The sequence below is a fragment of the Chrysochloris asiatica genome, unplaced genomic scaffold (assembly GCF_000296735.1).
Source record: "Chrysochloris asiatica unplaced genomic scaffold, ChrAsi1.0 scaffold00035, whole genome shotgun sequence".
Taxonomy (NCBI): Eukaryota; Metazoa; Chordata; class Mammalia; order Afrosoricida; family Chrysochloridae; genus Chrysochloris; species Chrysochloris asiatica.
In genome coordinates this window covers 13,947,905-13,966,808 of record NW_006408553.1, presented here as the reverse complement: position 1 = coordinate 13,966,808, position 18,904 = coordinate 13,947,905, and the positions used below count along the sequence as shown (strand labels likewise).

The 18,904-nt window shown below is 46.3% G+C and overlaps 2 protein-coding genes across 2 annotated transcripts in view; one reads left to right on the top strand and one right to left on the bottom strand.

Annotated features, from left to right (window-relative positions):
- The window catches only part of GPR124 (G protein-coupled receptor 124), a 72,396-nt gene extending 69,478 nt beyond the window's left edge, over positions 1-2,918 (top strand). Inside the window, exons 16-19 of the mRNA XM_006859966.1 lie at positions 35-158; positions 645-790; positions 1,280-1,369; positions 1,631-2,918. Of these exons, the coding sequence (XP_006860028.1) occupies positions 35-158; positions 645-790; positions 1,280-1,369; positions 1,631-2,918 (1,648 nt within the window). The remainder of the gene's footprint in view (positions 1-34; positions 159-644; positions 791-1,279; positions 1,370-1,630) is intronic.
- A 2,132-nt stretch (positions 2,919-5,050) lies between these two features.
- BRF2 (BRF2, RNA polymerase III transcription initiation factor 50 kDa subunit) lies at positions 5,051-8,682 on the bottom strand. The gene is made up of 4 exons (XM_006859965.1): positions 8,529-8,682; positions 7,806-7,865; positions 6,829-7,150; positions 5,051-5,783 (listed from the first exon to the last, which is right to left on the bottom strand). Exons 1-4 carry the CDS (start codon positions 8,680-8,682, stop codon positions 5,051-5,053), a joined length of 1,269 nt encoding a protein of 422 aa, XP_006860027.1.
- Positions 8,683-18,904: the final 10,222 nt, after the last annotated feature.

Here is an 18,904-nt window from a genome sequence, read left to right as displayed (position 1 = left end):
GGGGGGCATTAACCAATGGATGTTTCTGGGGCAGCTCCATCCATGTCTCCCGGAAAGGCTGGCACATGCTGCTGAACCTCTGCTTCCACATGGCCATGACCTCTGCTGTCTTTGCGGGGGGCATCACACTAACCAACTACCAGGTGGTCTGCCAGGCGGTAAGCAAAAGGGGCTTAGGTGAATGGGGGCAGGCAGAGGAAAGGTTAACAGCAGTCTAGGCATAGATTAGGCAGCTACACAGGATGAAAAGAGAGACTCATGCAAATAGACCCCAGCTCCATTATTTTGTGTGTCTAGTCTGGGGAAGTAGGAGGGGGGCTGTGGGGTCGGTGAAGAATCTTATCAGAGAAATTAGAAGATGAGACTTGCAAGTGGAGAGTGGGAGACCTGCAGGGATGTTCCAGATAGCAAATGACAGTGTAGTAGAGCGTCCCAGAGTTGAAGAGAACCCTGGTGTGAAGTACAGAGGGTACCAAGGACGGGACCCTGAGGAACACCTGGACAGTGGGCTGGGTAAAATAAAAGAATTGTGGAATTGGGGACTGGATGCCGGAGGAATGGGAGAATGCTAGTAGGGGAGGGTTTCTGGAAGGGCCCAGTGGTAGCAGCCCTTGTTCCCCAACTTTAGTGTCTTGACCCCGCAGGTGGGCATCACTCTACACTACTCTTCATTGTCTACACTGCTCTGGATGGGGGTGAAGGCCCGAGTCCTCCACAAAGAGCTTACATGGAGGGCACCTCCTCCACAAGAAGGGGACTCTGCCCTACCTGCTCCCCGTCCCATGCTCCGGTAAGTACTTCTAACTGCTAGCTGTGCAATGGGAGAGGGTCTGGGGGTGGGGGTGAGGGACACCAAAATTTGTCCTCCCAGGGTGAATACAAGGTGTTTCTAAGGTTCCTGGGAGGTCATTCTCCAAGGAAAGAAGAGTCAAGGCCCAAGGTGGCTCCAGCTTGTACAAAGCTACAGAATGGGTACATCCTAGGGCCTTTCAGCCATTACAACATCAGGGTAGGCAGGGACCCCAGAACCTGGGTGGCACCCCTTGATTTCTGCACTGTTTAGGACAAGAGAGGACGATTCTGGACTTTAATCCCTTGAGACAATCTTGGCTAAGTCCTCAAGGGACCTATCAGAACTGCATACCTGGCAAAACATTCTGAAATAATTTAAAGGGGAAGAAAGCTGGGACCAAGATGACTGAGTCTTAGGACTCTACATACCTGGCTCTTCCCCTTCCCTTCTCCACCTTTCTGACTCCTAAACCTCAATCCTCTCCAGGTTCTATTTGATCGCTGGAGGGATCCCACTCATTATCTGTGGTATCACAGCTGCTGTCAACATCCACAACTACCAGGACCACAGCCCATAGTAAGCACCCTCCCTTCTGTCCTGAGTAACACTCTCTGCCTGCCTCCAAACCTTCCTACCCAGGCACCAGATGCCTGCTAGTCTATTGGCAGGGCCACCTGTCAGGGACTACCTAGCCAACATGGATGGGTTTCATCCATGTTGACTGAGCCAGTCTCTCCCTCCCCATCTATCCTCTACCTCCACAACCTCCTCAGCCTATGGGTTTCACCCCAGAAACGGGCCCCCCTCCTCACCTACTGCTTCTGTGTTTTCCCTCAGCTGCTGGTTGGTGTGGCGTCCAAGCCTAGGAGCCTTCTACATCCCTGTGACTTTGATTCTGCTAGTCACCTGGATCTACTTCCTGTGTGCTGGGCTGCGCTTACGGGGTCCTCTGGCACAAAGCCCAAAGGGGCACAACAGCAGGGTCTCCCTGGAACCAGGGGAGGAGCTAAGGGGTTCCACCAGACTTAGGAGCAGTGGTCCACTTCTGAGTGACTCAGGTTCCCTTCTGGCTGCTGGGAGCTTAGGGGTGGTAACGCCCGGGCCCCCAGAGAATCGTGACGGTCTCTACTCTCCAGGAGCCCAGCTTGGGGCCCTGGTGACCACGCATTTCCTATATCTGGCCATGTGGGCCTGCGGAGCTCTGGCTGTGTCCCAGCGCTGGCTACCCCGAATGGTATGCAGCTGTCTATACGGGCTGGCAGCCTCTGCCCTGGGCCTCTTCGTCTTCACCCACCACTGTGCCAGGCGCAGAGACGTTAGGGCCGCCTGGCGCACCTGCTGTCCCCCGGCCTCAACCTCGGCCTCCCACGCTCCACCCCGGGGCCTGCCCATCGCCCCAGAGGATGGGTCCCCAGTGTTCGGTGAGGGTCCCGCCTCCCTCAAGTCCTCCGTGAGCGGGAGCAGCGGCCACGTGCCACCCTTGGGGCCCTGCAAGCTCACCAACCTGCAACTGGCCCAGAGTCAAGGGTGCGAGGCCGGGGGAGCGGCCCGAGGAGAAGGGGAGCCGGAGCCCACAGGCTCCCGGGGCAGCCTCGCTCCACGCCACCCCAACAACTTGCCCCATGGGCGCCGAGTACACAAGAGTCGGGCCAAGGGCCATCGCATGGGGGAAGCGGGCAGCAAGAACCGGCTCAAGGCCCTGCGAGGGGGCGCACCGGTCAGCGCGGTGAGCGGGGCGCCTGACCTGCTGAGCAGCGAGAGCAGCAGCCTGCACAACAGCCCGTCTGACAGCTACCCAGGCAGCTGCCGCAACAGCCCAGGGGGCGGCCGCCAGCACGACGGCGAGCCCATGCTCACACCATCAGAGGGCAGCGACACGAGCGCCGCGCCCCCCGAGGCGGGGAGGCCGAGCCAGCACCGCAGCACCAGTCGTGACAATCTCAAAGGCAGTGGGGGCGGGGCGCTAGAGAAGGAGAGCAAGCGCCGCTCATACCCGCTCAACACAGCCAGTCTAAATGGCGCCCCCAAGGGGGGCAAGTACGACGACCTCAATGTGACAGGCGCTGAAGCGACCGGAGGCGGCTGCATGAAGACGGGCCTTTGGAAGAGCGAGACCACCGTCTAGAATGGGGTGGACACTCAGAGCAAGCTGGCCCAGGGAATCTTTCCCCCAGTCCTCTTGGAGCCTCAAAGACGTCTTTTGCTACGTCAGCAAATTTGAGGTAGAGGGCCCGGTGACTGCACCCACTCTCACTAACTTTATTTCTGGAGACTGGGGAAAAGGAGGTAGTAAGTAAGATGTTTGCCACATTCCAAGAGGGCCATCCTCTGGAGCAGCGACAGACAATCCCAGAGCACATGCGTGATATACTTCCGACCAACCCAGGCTAGTTCTGCCGACCACTTTACTGGTGCCTGTTGGAGTAGGGTGAGAAAGCCCTGAAATCTGTATAACGCACAGTGTGAAAGGGCATGGTGAAGGCAGGGTGGGTTCCACCATAGGTACTCCCCTATCCATCCACACTGCCCCATTGACGGTCATCAGCCCCATCAGGATAACATGATGGAAGTTTGGGGATTGCCTTTTGTCTTCTCACTGCCTTCCTGTAAGTCAGCCCATTTTGTGCTTAGACCTAGGACCTGTTTTCTACCCAAGTTCTGGGAAACAAGGGAGGAGCCAGACAAGTGGGTGAGCCAGGTGAAAAGGACTACTGGGGTGAAATAACAAGGTGCTACTTTTCAGGTTAACTATGCAAGAAGGAAAGGTTGGGCAGTGTGGAAGGCAGTTTGAGATTAACCAGTCCTATGGGAGGGTGGCTGGTGCACAGTGCACAATTAGGCATACAAACAGCATTCTGAGCAGCACACAAACCTTATGCAGGGCTCAGAGGAACACTTTAAAGACAAAACTAGGCTACAGACGTAAAAAGTTGATTCTGCCAGATGTCTGAGGATGATCTGAGGGAAGTAGGAGTTGGTACTTGCATCTGGAGTAGGATCTAGTCATGACCTAAATATGTTCTTATAAAAATTATCTGGAGAGGCTTCACTGTATGGCTACGGGCAATACTGAGAGAGGCACTTAATGTCCAATTACAAGACCCGTATGTGCACTTTTAGCCTTCCAGCCCCCAAGGGATTGAGGAAGAACATGTTCTTGCCTCAGTGTGGTCACAGTTCTAGAGGTACCCCCAAAACATCAAACCAGCTTCCTGACCCAGAAGCCCAAGCCAAACCCCCTTAGGTAGTAGCTGGGGTCCCTGCAGGTCATCTGGGGCCTGTCTTCTACTTTGAAAAATCAGCACCCTTATTTTCTCTAACCACAAAAAGCAATCATTAGCCTTTTATTATAGGGCCAAATGAAAGTGGAGAGAACCTTGGGCCTATTGATTAAGTGTGAAATTCCAGGCCTGGCTCAGGTCCCTTCCCAGTGCCATGCCACCCAATCACAAAGTCAAAAAGGGTGTAGGGGAGGAGAAAAGTCCTTACTTCTTAGGATGGATCCTGTTATTTATGCTTGCTGCAGACAGTATTAGAAAGAAAAAAAAAAAAGACAAGCTTTGTATTCTTCTTCCACATATGCTGGCTGCTGTTTACATACCCTGCCAATGCCTTAGCACTGGAGAGCTTTTTGCAATACGCTGGGGAAAGGGGTGGGAGGGAATGAAAAGTGCCAAAGAAAACACGTTTTTAAGAGCTCGGGTTTTATACAATAGAATGTTTTCTAGCAGATGCCTCTTGTTTTAATATATTAAAAATTTGCAAAGCCCTTTGAGCTATAGCCTTAGTCCACCCACAATTCTTTCATTATGAGGTAGAGGATCTCATGACATCATACACACAAACCTCCCCCAATACTTGTGCAAGGCTGGAAGTCCTCCCGATTCCTGTTCCTCTGAGGGATGACACCACTCACAATGCCTATAGTACCACAAACAGCAGGGAAGCCCCATCAGGCCTGCAGCAGCAGAAGTGTGCAATTCAGAGTGGGAGGAGAGCACCTTACATTTTCCATATATAGATTCCATTTTTTGACAAGATACAACTTTATCTCCTACCCATGGTTGTTCCCTGCAGTCCACTTGAGTTCTCCAGAAGCTGAGTTGAAACTAATCCTTCAGTCCCCTCTTGGTTTCTCCAAAAAAAAAAAAAAAAAAATCGTACCCAATGACTCATACACATTTATTTCTCTGGCTATGACAGTGCCTATCACCAAGCTGCTGTCAGAATGGGGTGAAGAGTCCTGTCAGATGTGCATCAGGGTGGGTTATGAACTGACTGACTCTTTGCAGCTAGACTAGCAGCTTGGGCTCTCTGAAAGTCCTTAACTTCCTCAGGGGTACGCAAATATTGCTCTATTTCACTATCAGAAATATTTTCATCTCCAGTGACTGTGCAGACAAGGGGCGTGGGTCGGAGTTGCTTTGGGGGCTTTAACATGCAGGGTGGGAGAAGAAGGACAGGACTAGCTGGCCGCTTCCCCACAGGCAAATCTAAGCAACTATTCTCAACCTCTTCTCCCTGTCTCTGCTCCTGGCCCTGCCCCTGTATCTCCCTCTCACAGGCCTCCGTCTCTCCTGTCCCATCCCGAAAGGTCTTGCGGACCAGAGTGTGGCGATGCTGGAGAAGGTCCCCAATGTGCTTCACCACAGATCGTTTGTTGAGTTTCAGGATCTGCAGCCAGGCTAGTTGCTCAGCCATCTGTAGCAGTATAGCCAGCAGCTCCTGCAGGCGGGTGGCGGCAGGGTAGGGTAGGTCCACATTTGCCAATTTACAAAACCGGGCAAGGGAACATGACAAACGTCCTGAAGGCTGCAGCGACTGCCAGGCCAGGAAAGTAGCTGCAGTGATGATAGGCAAAGGGTGCCGTCCGGTCACCAGCCACGTCTCACTCGCCAGTTCTACTAACTGCAATGTTCGTGACAGCATCTTCTCTTTGTCCTCCACGTATTTAGCTGGCACAGATGGAGAGGCTTGAAACAGTTTGAAGCTGAAACAATCCAAATGAGGGCTGATGTCAGTAACTACTATGGGTGGCTGTTCTTCCAAAGAGAGAAAGAACAATTTGCTCAAGTTGGGAAAGCTCTTCCCTTGGGAACACTCAAGCTTGCTGGGCAGCAAGTTTATACAGGGTTAGTCTTCTGCTTGTTCCATGAATAATAAGTCAATGCAAAAGGAAGCTAACATTTACTGAGCAGCTCCCTGTTAATTTTTATTGTAAGTGCTTTAAAAGTGTCCTCATTTAACCCACATCACAGTCTGTTACTTGCATTTATAGCATAAAAACTAAGGCTTGACCACAGTCATCAGCTAGTAAGGGCCCAACATTCAAATTCAAGGCTATTTGACACCAGTGATGATGATTCACTGCAACCGAGTTGATTCCAACTCCCAGCGGTCCTATAGGACACAGAGAGCACAACTCCAGAAACTGTCATTTACAGAGTACAGTGTGATTGGTACAACTCCACAGCCTGTGCTAAGGCAAATACCTACTCTTCCCCACATACTGAAGTGACTGTTAGGACAAAGGGATTTGAAAATTATAACACCACCCATAGTCACTGCTGTCAAGTCGATGGCAACTCATAGGGACCCTGCAAGGACAGAGTACAACTGCTCCATGAGGATCCCCAGATTGTAAACCTTTACAGAAGCAGGCTGCCACATACTTCTTCTGTGGAGCAGTTGGGGGATTTGAACTGCTGACCTTTCAGTTAGCAGTCAAATGCTTACCCACTAAACCACCAGGGCTCCTATTATAGCATCACAAAAAACAAAATGAAACTGATGTTATTAATCATGTTTAAGTGCTGTCGAGTTGGTTTCGACTCATAGAAACCCTGGTGGGTTTGTACTGCCAACCCTGTGATTCACAGTCTGGTGCTGACTAGATATAAAAGATAAAGAATGGATTTTTTTCTCCTAAATCCTTTTACACAGGCTTTGGTCAAAAGAGGAGTCAAAGGTAAGAGAATTTAGGACTCAGGAACAGGTACCCATCCCCTCCCAGTGACTCCCCACTAGGTAGGTACCTGCTACAGTAGGTCTTCACTAGCTCTGCCAAGCACAGAGATGGCACATCCAGTCCTAGAAGCTTCACTATCTGCATGTAGGTGCCAGAAAACACATCCAAATCAGCATAGATCAGGGAACAGATGGTTGCCATGGTTAGGGGCCAGTTATGCTGCCGACAGGTGATTAAGACACAACACCCAACCAACACCTCCTTCTTCTGCAGCCTGGCAGCACGAATGTCAGAGTGCCGGTATGCTTGTTGGTAGTAGGTAACTGCTGTGTCCTCAAATGTCGACGGTAACTGCAGAACTCGACAAAGGTCTCTCACTCGGCGGAGACCTAAGAAAACCCAGAGTAAGAGTTGGGGGGGCGGGGGGCGGGGATCTTATATGTAGCTTCTGTGAAATTCTGCTAACGCGGCCTCAGATGCCAGTCACATATAATGCACCTTTATACAGTGACAGGAGTGAGTGACACTCGGTGTGGTCATTCTAAAGGCACAAAGAAATTTATGCAAAGAAACCACCTATCAGCCCACCAGGCTGGTTTGGAAGCTGGTTTGATTTAAGGCCAAGCCAAAATTTTATCCAAGCTTCCTGAAGCCACCTCAAACACACCCTGAACACATTCAAACCTTATCCTGAATTGCTACGCTTTATTTCTGAGTATCATTCTTTTCTGCTCTAACCTACATCACGGAGTTTCAGTGGCAAAATGGTTAAGCCCTTAACTGCTAACTGTAAAGGTCAATCCACCCATTGACTCTGGGAGAAAGGCCTACCAATCTGCATCTGTATGGATTATAGCCTAGAAACCCACAGAGGACAGTTCTACACTGTCACATGGAACTATTGAGCTGAAATCATTTCAGTGGCACCCGACAACCACCCTGCCTACACCAGTAATGCTGAAAACAGGAAAAGCAAGCAGATGGACTTGACTATCAGGGTAATTTTCTTTAAAGACACTGTGTCATAAAAGGCTTGATTCTCACCTCGTTGCTGGCTGCGACTAACTTGTTCATTTTCTCCTGTGCTTCGGGAATAGGTTACCTCTGTAAGACAATGAACAGCAACAAATAGCTTGTTTAACCTTTAGTTCCCAGACCCCTGTCCTACCATATAAGGCCAAGGAGCAGAATTAAAATCACTGAGCATCTGATCCAAGACTCATAGAAGACATTCATCCATTTAGACAAACAATTGCCCATCCCGTTTTCTATGTCCACAAGCAGCATCAAATCACAGAAGGGGAAGGGTAGAAATGCACTAAAATGGCCTAACTGTTGCAAAATTTTAGTCATCTGTCCTGAATGTATAATCCAGGCAATTTCCTGGCTGCTGCAGGGTCTTGGAATGTACAAAGGGGTTCTGCAGTGGGAGGCATGTTTTTGCCAATCAGTGCTGGAAACTACTTTGGGATGACAATATGTGCTTCATTCCTAAAGAATTAACGCATACACTTCCACTATGACCAGACCAGGCAAGGAAAGTTGAGTGAACTTTCTCTGTTTCATTCGTTCAATATTTATTACACCTATCACATGTGCTGGGATTTGTACGATGTGCTGGGAAAATACAAATGAATACCAGTTCCTGACTTCCTGCAGCTCGTTCGCTTACTTTAGGCCTTCCCTCCCCCACCCCAATATGGAAATGTGTGCACGGACATCGCTCCCAGATGTCCCCAAGGCCCGAGGAAAGCTGGACACGGGTACCTCGGAGGTTGCCCTCGTCTGCGAATGTGGTGGTAAGGACCCCCTCGGTGACTACGCAGCCGCAGTCGGAGCAAACCAGCTGGCTCTGAGAATAGTGCGAGTCCTCCACGAGCTCCGTGGAACTGCAGTCGGGGCAGCTGCGTCCGCCCGGCATCTCACAACTTGCCCGGGGACGACCCTGAGGGTCTTTGTCAGCGCCGCGGAAACTTTCAAGTACCTCACTCTGCGTCCCTAAAAACAGCACTGAGGTAAAGGAAGGAGGAGGGGACCCTTCTAAATACTGCACCTTCCTCTTCCGGTCAGTGCCATAACGGGATAGGTGCGTTCCCACGTTCTGAGGCAGAGTTCTACTTCCGGTCTGGTCGTTGGTTGACTCGGGTGGAAACATTGACTAGGAGGCGAGGTTCCTAATCTGGGTTGCGACTCTGAGTTGCTCTCTGTCTGTGGTTGGTTTAAAGTGGGACCAGACCGGGGGTTTTAATTTAGACAAACTTTCTACGTACAAGTACTAGGGGTCTTCAGAAAGTTGAAAATTCCATTCAATTTTAATTCCTTTTTTCCACGAACTTTTTGAAACCCGCTAGTATAATAGACAAGGAATTGTTGCCAGCCCCAACAACCCTTTCTGAAGTGCAAGGATAATTAATTACAGATTCTATATTTCCCTTTGGCAGTGCATGTTGATTTTGGCCCTTGATAGAAAGGATGTCTCGAAAAGGCAGAACAGTGTAGTGAGAGAGCAAGAAATTGTGTTCTACTTCCCAAAGCTGCTTCCTGTATGATGGCGTTTGGAGTGAAAAAGATACGGAATGGTAAACTGAAGAGTGCAAACAAATTCCGATGTTTTTAAAACCCTGAGCTTTAAGATGCTTTTAGTTTGATCCTGGCCCCAAAATACCTGGCTTGTAACAGTATATATCAAAGAATCTTGAGCAAAATTGTGTCTTTGATTATGTTATCACAAAGAGCTCTGATAGCGTAGTGGATTATGAGTTGCGCTGCTAACCACAGGGTCAGCAGTTAGAATCGACCAGCAGCTGCACAGGAAAAAGATGAGGCTTTCTGCTCCTGTAAAGATTTTACAGCTTCAGAAACCCTATGCAGAGTCACTATGAGTCAGAACCGACTCAGTTGCACACAGTCACAACCAGTATGTGAATCACAAAAATGCACAGAACAATATAAAACCCAAAACCAAGCTTATAAAGCAGATATTGGCATTTCATATTTGGATATAAAGTCATCAAAAAGGGAATTATTTTCATATAAGTAAATCCTAATTATGCTAATCTAAAATAGTGGTTTCTAAGCTTGGAAATTTTAGATTCTGTTGTCTCTGGGATATGTTTGTTGTTAAATGCTGAGTGACCGTGTATAGGGTTTGTTTCTGAGACTGTAGTCTTTGCAGGCGCATAAAGTCTAATCTTTTTCCTGTGGAGCATCTGGTGAGCTTGAACTGGTGAGCTTGAACTGACGATCTTGCGGTTCGAAGTCCAGTGCTTACCCTCTAGAGCCACTGGTTTAATTAAATGACAAAGTCAACCAAAGGCCTATCCCTTGTGAGTCAAATAAAACAAATGGGGTAATCATATCAAGTGCCAGAAATGTGTTTACAGAATTTCTGTCTTTATATAGGGTTGCTAGGAATCTGAACTGGTTCCATAACATCTAACAACAATAGTACTTTAAATTTCTTAGTAAACTTTCTGAGGAGTGACTAGTGGATTTGAAATACCAACCTTGCAGTTAACAGTCCTATGTTACAGCACCAGAAGCCTTGAAATTACACTTTTTCCAACAGCACTTATAATTAAATGAACAAGGGTTTCAGGACCTTTTAACTAGTATTATATTTATTATAGCCACATGCTAGAACAGACTGGAAAGTGGTCTAATACCAGGCCAGAAGATGGCGCCCATCACTAAGCTATTTAAGCCGGTGTAGATGTCTCTGTTTTCTCCAAAAGAAAAAGGATTTGGAGAAAGCAATTTGACTTGCTTCAGGAAATTAGGAGAGGTATATATCCCAGTGCCCTCTCTCCTGCTACAAGTTCTCCTGTTTTTAGGCACCCTCAAGTTGCCTCTGACTCAGCGACCTCAGACAATAGGAAGAAACACTGCCCAATCCTGCGCCATCCCTAACAAGTGTTGTTTAAACACAATGTTGCAGTCTCTGTGTCAGTTCATCTCATTGGAGGTTTTCCTCTTTTTCTATGACCCATTACCAAGCATGATGTCCTTTTCCCAGGACTAGTCTCTCCTGAGAACATGTTCAAAGTTTGTGAGGTGAAGTCTCTCAATTCTGGCTTCTAAGGAGCATTCTGGCTGTACTTCTTTCAAGACAGATTTGTTTGTTCTTCTGACAATCCATGGTACTTTCACTGTTCTTCAACAACACCATAATTCAAATGCATCACATTTTCTCTGGGCTTCCTTATGCACTGTCCAACTTTCACATGCATATGAGACTGTTGAAAATATGGTTTAGGTAGGTCAGGTGCACCTTAGTCAGTCAAAATGGCATCTTTGCACTTTAATTCTTTAAAGAGGTATTTTGCAGCAGATTTGACCAATGCAATACGTCATTTGATTTATTGATTGCTGTTTCCATGAGCATTGATTAAGGATCCAACTAAAGTTGTCCTTGACAACTTTGATCTTTTTTCTGTGTATAATGATGTTGTTTATTGGTCCAGTTGGTCTCTTAAGAATGATCATTGTTCAGTGACAGTGATTATTTCTTAACAGATCCCTCCCAGCCTTTCCAGACTGTGAAACTGGGACCATGTTTCTGGTCTCTGTATTGTCGTACTGTGCCTGGCACACACACTTCCGGAATGTGGAGTGCCCAGAATGGACGGATGCAGAGGCCAGGGTTCTTTATAGAGAGGAAACTAAAAAGGAAGCCATAGAAGGTGCTACAGATTGGATTTTGTTCTCCCAAACAGAAATGTGGAAATCCTAACCTCTGTACTTAAAAAGATCCTGTTCTGAAATTGTTTTTATTTTAATGAGGTCATAACATAATGAGGTCATAACATAAGGGCAACTGGGTCCTAAAGCTAATTAGTCAGAAGTGTGTTATAAGAGCAGAGTAGACAGGCACAGAGACGCTCAAAGGAAAGATGGTGAGAGCTAACTGGCACTCAGTTAAGAGCTCCCTGGGAGGGCCTGTCAATGTAGTCAAACAGACTACATTCCTCAGAGGCAGGATCCTTCTAACCTAGAGCAAGTGATGAGGGTTGGGTTGCACACCAGCCCCTTCTTTTGGCCTCACTCCTAGCCTCTGCCCAGCTCAGTTTGCTGAAATTTTATGGTTCTAAACTAGTTTCACTCTGAGCTCCAAGTACACGCATATCATTTACACGAAGCCTGGCAGTTGGCTCAGGGATTGGAAGCTTTCTGACGGGGGTTCCTTTGCACCACTGCAACTCTTTCCTGGATACTCCTTCTGGAACACCCACTGAGAGGCGATCACAGTAGAGCATAGCTGGGCTTCCTATACTCTGGTGTCAAGCACCTTTCCCCTCTCATATTGTTTCCCCTTCTGCATTGTTTTTTCTGCATATTTCCCCCATATTTTCCCTCTCCTAGCCTAAGGACGAATATTTTCAATACCTTGAACTCCTAGGATCAAAGGCATCTGATAGCTACACGAAGGCAGTCACGGGTCTAATTCACTGCACACACTCAGAACACACGTTATCAGACACCGTGCCTGGAACTTCCCTCCTCTGGGAACCTGGGGTTTGTTTTATCTGGTCACATGGAAAATCCTAACAGGGGATTGTATTTTCCTGCCTGCTCCAGTCCTCCGTAATTCCAAGAGGACCAAGCATTATCTCCTTGACCTTAGAATGATCCTAGACTAAGAGTTGGAAAATCTTTTCTATTAAAAAAAAACAGAGTAAATTTTTTAAGTTTTGCAGATGATAAAACCTCTTCACAGTTAGGCAATTCTGCTGTTGTGGCATGGAAATATGCAAATGAATATGAGTGTGGCTGTGTTCTAATAATACTTTAGTTTGTAGTTGTTGTTGTTGTTGTGTGCTGTTGAACTGGTTTTGACTCATAGTGCCTCTGTATAGGATTTCCAAGAGCAGCAGGTGTCTAGGGCTTATCCTACACAGGGCCACACCAAAGCTAAAAAAATTTTTGTCCTGTGTAGTGGCTGGAGATTTTTGAACTGCCAACTTTGCAGTTGAGTCCAGTTGTTACCCTACAAAAAAGGGATCCTTTTATTATGGACAATGGAATTTGAATTCCATATGATTTTCATGTGTCATGATTTTTTTAATATTTTGAACAATGATTCAAAACTGTGAAGATAATTATTCTGAGGACCATATGAAAAACAGGAGGTAGGTACAGTTTGCTGAGCTCTGTTCTAGACCTTCCAGGTTGGCAGCATGATGGGTTCAAATCCTTTAAATACTTTGTTTTCACTATGACTAGTTTTTTTAAAACTAAAGTCTTGAAGTCTCAGTTTTTGGACCTGCATAATGGAAATGTGACTACCTTGATCTGAATTGGAAATAGTGCATGTCATGTTTATTGCATATTATTGGTGGTGGTTAAGTGTCAAGTCAGTTCTGATTCACAGCAACCCTGTATAGGGTTTTGTGGGAGCAGCTGGTGGATTTGAACCACCGACCCTGCAGTTCAAACTGACCTTGTGGTCCAGTGCCAGTAGGAACTCAATAAAAGGGCCTTCATTTCACAGTCAAGGTTTAGGGTGAAGGGAAATCTGATGCAAAATAATTCCCAAACCTACTCCATATAGTACAGAGTTGCAACCCTATAGGACAGGCTAGAACTGCTTCTAGGGTTTTAGACAGCTAGTGGGTCTGAATTGCTCACCTTGTTTGCAGTCCAATGCTTAACCCCACTATGTCATCAAGGTTTTTTTCTGGGAGCCTGATATGTAAACAAAAGTCACTTTCTCTCAACTCTGTGAAGGCCAGCTCAGTGTCACCAAGCTGACTATTCCCAGCGCTCAGAACACAGGTTTCGTGTAAAATAAAAAAAAAGCTGAAAAGGCTAATTAAGTGAGGACATCCTCCCTAAGGGCAGATTTTGGTTTTGGGATACGCTGGCTGCACAATGCTAAGCAAGCCACTGCTTTCCCAGGACTGAGAGGAGACTGCAGAGCCCTGAAGAGAAGCCTAGGGAAAGGGATGCATTTGTTGAGAGACTGAGTTCAGTAGGAGAGGCTGTGTGTGGATTCTGCTGATGCTTTGGTCATGGTTAAACAACATTAACCATACCCTGTTGAGTTTTTCCATTGGTGGGGATAGTGCTTCCCCAGCAAATCTTCATTCTGCTCCAGAGGTGGCCAAGGTCATCTTTGTAGTCACCCCAGCTCTTCTGAGATGAAGGGTTGTTAACCTCTCCAGGTCAGGACTTGCTGCTACCTGAAGGCATGGAGAAGTGTTCATAACAGTATGTACCCTGTGATCCCATCTTTGTATTAAAGAATATTTATTTGGGTGAGGAAAAAATTGGAATAACATCTAAATATTATTGGTTACCTCTATTAGTAACCAGTTGCTGTTGTTAAGTGCTGTGAAGTTGCTTCCTACTCATAGCGACCCTGTACAGAGTTTGCAAGGAGCAGCTGGTGAGTTTGAACCACTGACCTTGTGGTCCGGTTCTTTATCCCACAGCACCATACCAGGACTCCAGTAACCAATTAGAGTGAAGAAATTTTGATTTTTCTCTTCCAAGGCTAAATATGTGTAACATTAGAAAAATCTACAAACTTGGTAGTAGAGGGAGATGAGCAGCAGAGTCTACTGCGCATCCAGAGATGAATCACGTGGGGACTGTATACCAGTGAAAGCAAAGGGAGAATCTGAGACCATCTGGTAGGACAACCAAGTCCCCGAACCTTCGAAGCTTGACTTCCTTAAGCTCAGAAACTTTGATTTGGGAAAACTTCACTTTTCATGCTGTTCATATCCCTTAGAATACTCTTCTGAAGTTTTTAGGTATTGTTATCTTATAAGCAGCTGCACTGAGGGGACTCAAAAGAGGTTGTATTCCTCCTTGGGCTAGAGTGTAGAATTTGTGTCTTCCATGCAGACGACCTGGGTTCAGTTCCTGGCCAGTGTATCTCATTCACAGCCACCACCCGTCTGTGAGTGGAGGGAGGCCTGTGTCTTCCTATGTTGAACAGGTTTCAGTAGACTAAGACTAGTAAGAAAGGCCTGACAACCTGCCTCTGAAAACCAGCCAATGGAAACTTGTATGTATTATGGGGATGGCACAAGACTGAGCAGCATTTTGTTCTGTTGTGCATGGGGTTGTCAGGAATTGGGGGCCAACTCAAGGACAACCATCACTACCAATAGGAACCAAACTGTAAACACTCCAAAAGCAACTAAAATACATCTGGGAGGGGAAAGTTGCATAATTAACTTTTCCTCTCTTCAAGGACTTAAAAACAAAACATGTTAGTCTTTTTAAGAGACTTTGTTTTCGTATCATGACATGGTGGCCCCACCACTGGCATCAATCAGCCCTGCCACCAAAACCGGGGATGCCTCCACCCCTCCTCGCCAGGAGTTTCCCAGGCTCTACCTGCCTCCATCTCTCTACAATGTGACTCTCATCTCTCAGAAAGACTCTCCCCTCTAGCAAGAGGTCTGAGGCCTTTGAGCCTGGACTGTGTTTGTGGGGCAGGCACACACTTCCTCCATGAGGAAAGGTTGTTTGGGAGAGTTGAGCTTAGGAGACTCTTTGTATAGCCCTCAACTCAGAATTGGATAAACTAAGTTGACTGACCCAGAGACCTGGTTCCCAGATCTGGAGTAGTTCTGAAAAGAAATGGAATTACACACTCGTGCCCCCAAAGTAAAGATTCCATTTTCTGAGCAACTAACAGTAAGGAAAAAACTCAAGGAAGCCTCCTGCTCATGTACTCAGCCAAAGGCACCCGCTACTAAAGCTGTTGGTGGCAAAAGTTCAGATGATGGTCATGAATGCCATGGTCCCTCCAGGCCATCAGAAAGAGGGGTGTGTCTTAGAGGGAAGGACTCAAGAAATGGCCTACTGGAAGGCGGTGGGGAGAAGGAAGGGGTTGGGGACCCAAGAGTTCTCAAGAGGTGTTTCAGGGGCTGGAGACGAGATTTTTATGGCACCATACAAAATTACAGACACAAAATTTTGAAAGGTAATACTATTTTATTTAGTGTTCTAGGGAATTTTAATTTACTTCTTAAAAACCAAACCCAAGAAAGTCAAAGTTCCCAAAGCTAAAAATTAATCATTTTGTAATCCAAAATCCCTGGGTGATCCTTCAATTGGGGGAAGGGATTTAGCAGTTCATGTAGGCGATCTTAAGAAATAACAGAGTTTAGTGTGGATACTAAAAAATTAAGTTTTCCACCTAAGGCAATGGATCTTATAGCCTTGAGGGAGCATTACTTACTAGTTCTAGAAAAGACTTTCTAAAAGGGTGGTTGGGGTGGGGATGGGGGTAGCCAGAGAGGGGAGGTCCCCTCTAGCTTTCAATACATACCAGGGGACTTCAAAATGTTCATGGAAAAATGGAGTTAAAAGATAATGTGATTTTTTCCAGAACTTTTGAAGCCCTCCCTAGTAAATGGATAAGTATCATAGACTTTGCTCCCTCTCTGTCCTTTTAAACTCCTTCTCTGGAACTCTGTTGGCAACTCTGGAACTGATGGACACCTCTCCACTCCAGGTCAATGCTGTTCAGCATGGCGAAGAGCAGACTTTCTTCTCCACTCTGCTACCCTGTTATAACATACTGGGAGCGCAGAAAACCCGTCAAAGTTCCAGGAATGAGATGATATGCAAGAACTGAGCAAAAAGTCTGGCATTATTTTCAGGAAGCTTTCCTCCAGTGGAAGTTCAATGCGTGGTATTTGGTATTTAATCTGATGTTTCCTGAAAATACTGACTGATCTTTCTGGAAGTAGCTGGCAAGGTGCTCTGATGCTACAAGGCATAAGCCTCCTCCCAGCGCACCAGTTAGGGTGGTATGAAAAGCAGCTGGAGGCAAGTCCCAGCTCTCCTCATCTAGCTGGGCTTCTGGCCTCAGCCACACCCCAGTATTCAACTCCCACACTCTCTGCTAATGGCTCACAACATGCTACAGCTTTTCCTAGGAAAATTCCTCAAAGTGGAGTCTTCAAGTGGTCATTAACTGAATGACTTCTTGGCTATCTAGATAGTGTGGTGCAGGAATGTTATAAACTGCATTTTCTTTTTCTTTCCAGCAATGATAGGAGTCAGAGAGAGACCCTTGAAGTCAATTGTCCTTCATTCTCCAGAGTTCCCAAGTGGCATTTCAGAGTACAGGAATCTACTCCTTCGCCTAGAGACGTCCTTGTCAAACACTGACCGAGTGACATACCTAGAGTTCTAGCAGCAGAAGCCTCCAGATCAGCCACCTCTCATGAACACCACAAGTCTCCAAGGGAGAGTATACCTGCCCCTAGCACACTTGGGCTATCACAGTAAAAATACATTTATATCAAGTAAAAAACAAAACATAAAAGGAAACAAATATATACATGTACATGTTCAGAGTTCAAATGAGTCAAGTTTTCTTGATAGCTATGTAAATATATTTCATAGCACTAAAAAATACAAGTCATTTGCAAAGTCCACAATAGTCCCCAGCACTGTAGGAGAGTTAAATAAAATAGGTCTAGCTAATTAAAGGCTAATTAGATAAATCAAGTTACAGTATTATCCTTCAGATTAAAGTGCTCCGATGTAACTGATGCTGCAGCAAAAGTGATCTTTAAGAGAGATTTCGCTGCCTATTACCTGTGCTCTAACTAGCTACAACATAACATACATAGGAGACAGTCATAATTTAATAATCACTATCACCTCACCCCTGCCCACCCTAATGGCCTATGATCCTTTCTCAGGGCAGATGTTGACATTTGATGAGATCCTATCACAACCAAGAGGAAAAAATGACCAATCTGGAAATCTTCTGATTCCAATACTAGGTTACTAACAATGAAATTCACTGAAAAACCTGAACAGGTGCTGTCACTTAAGATAGAGGTAGGTGTCCAAAAAAGTGTGTACTAACTTAGCTTTTTTTTTAAAAAAAAAGAAGTTATCATCTTGCTTTTCATAATTGTATAACAAGAAAATGTCTGAGTCTATTCATGAAGGGAAAATGCAAAAGCAGCAACAGTGTAAAGACTGGGGCATTTGTATTTTCTAATGGCTTTTCAATGTTATTACCTAGATTAGGTCCCTCACTATGACTTCCTGTGTCCCGGCAGACACCTAGGGTTTCTGTTCTAGCAGCAGGGTCAAGAAATATTCCGAGGCCTCTACGAACCCAGTTCAAGCCCTTCAGGGTCTGACCCTGTGACTCTTGGTGACCTGCACAACCGAGGGACTTCTTCATCTGGGAGGAGTTGTTGAGTCCTGTCCCCCTACAGGAAATGATGCTAAGGAAACCAGGGAGCCAAACAAAAACACTGGGGGTGGGGATGGGGGGGTAGGATAGCTAAAGGACTCCTACAAAAGCCATTCCATACCTGATGGAACCATTTATATAAGTGCCAGGATGGGCCAAACCCTATAACAAAGCAATTGAGTAGGCCACTCTAGGCAGCAGGAACCCTGTTATCACCAGAGAAGGACTTAGACCAACTTCCCATAATTCAGGGAAGAGTGAGTCTCAAATTTCTGTAGTCTGTGTGTCCTATATCCAGTAGAAGGGACCACGCACCTATACGAGGCATATTTTAAGGCTGGAGAGTAGTGAAAGCTGCTATTTAGAAAAGGCAGCTAGTTCAGAATCTTCAAGGCACACTCAGAGGTTTCTCCTAAGCTACACTGTTCCAGTGAACAAATAAACAAGAGCCAAGTGTGAGACGTCTGTAGTTTTACATGGTATCAAATTTTAGCATCTGTGGTCAGAAAGTCATACCTGAGCTACTTACAAGCCAAGGAGGTATGTGTAACAGCATGGGCAGGATCCTTCTTAATTCATCCTGAATTTTGGTTGGCTGGAGAATAGGTATCTTAAAACCTCACTATCAAAGAGTGGAAATCCCGGCGTTAAAATACATTAATACCTCCTGTGACATCTGAATCTCTGGCCTAGGATCATATGTTATGACCATGTATCTTGCGGGCATAAAATATTTACAGCACAGTTAAAGGCACAGTGTCTTTTAAAAAATTAAGTCCTGGGAATGTATAGTAAAAGATTCATTGTAATAATTAACCTGGCTTCAACTGGTAGAATTGACTCTTGCCAGATAACGTGCTGGAGCCTGTTGCCTGGTTATCTGGCGTACTGAGTTCTTGACCTTGAAAGCAGGCGGCAACAAACTCACACCAAAGTTCCAGCGTTTTATTCTGGCGAT

What these genes read in the sequence shown, in the direction of transcription:
- BRF2 (XM_006859965.1), bottom strand. Translation starts at nt 8,682, where the DNA reads ATGCCGGGCGGACGCAGCTGCCCCGACTGCAGTTCCACGGAGCTCGTG. An exon ending in AGACGAGGGCAACCTCCGAG is followed by an intron (nt 7,866 to 8,528) that starts GTACCCGTGTCC and finishes ATTGTCTTACAG; the next exon opens with AGGTAACCTATTCCCGAAGC. An exon ending in TAGTCGCAGCCAGCAACGAG is followed by an intron (nt 7,151 to 7,805) that starts GTGAGAATCAAG and finishes GGGTTTTCTTAG; the next exon opens with GTCTCCGCCGAGTGAGAGAC.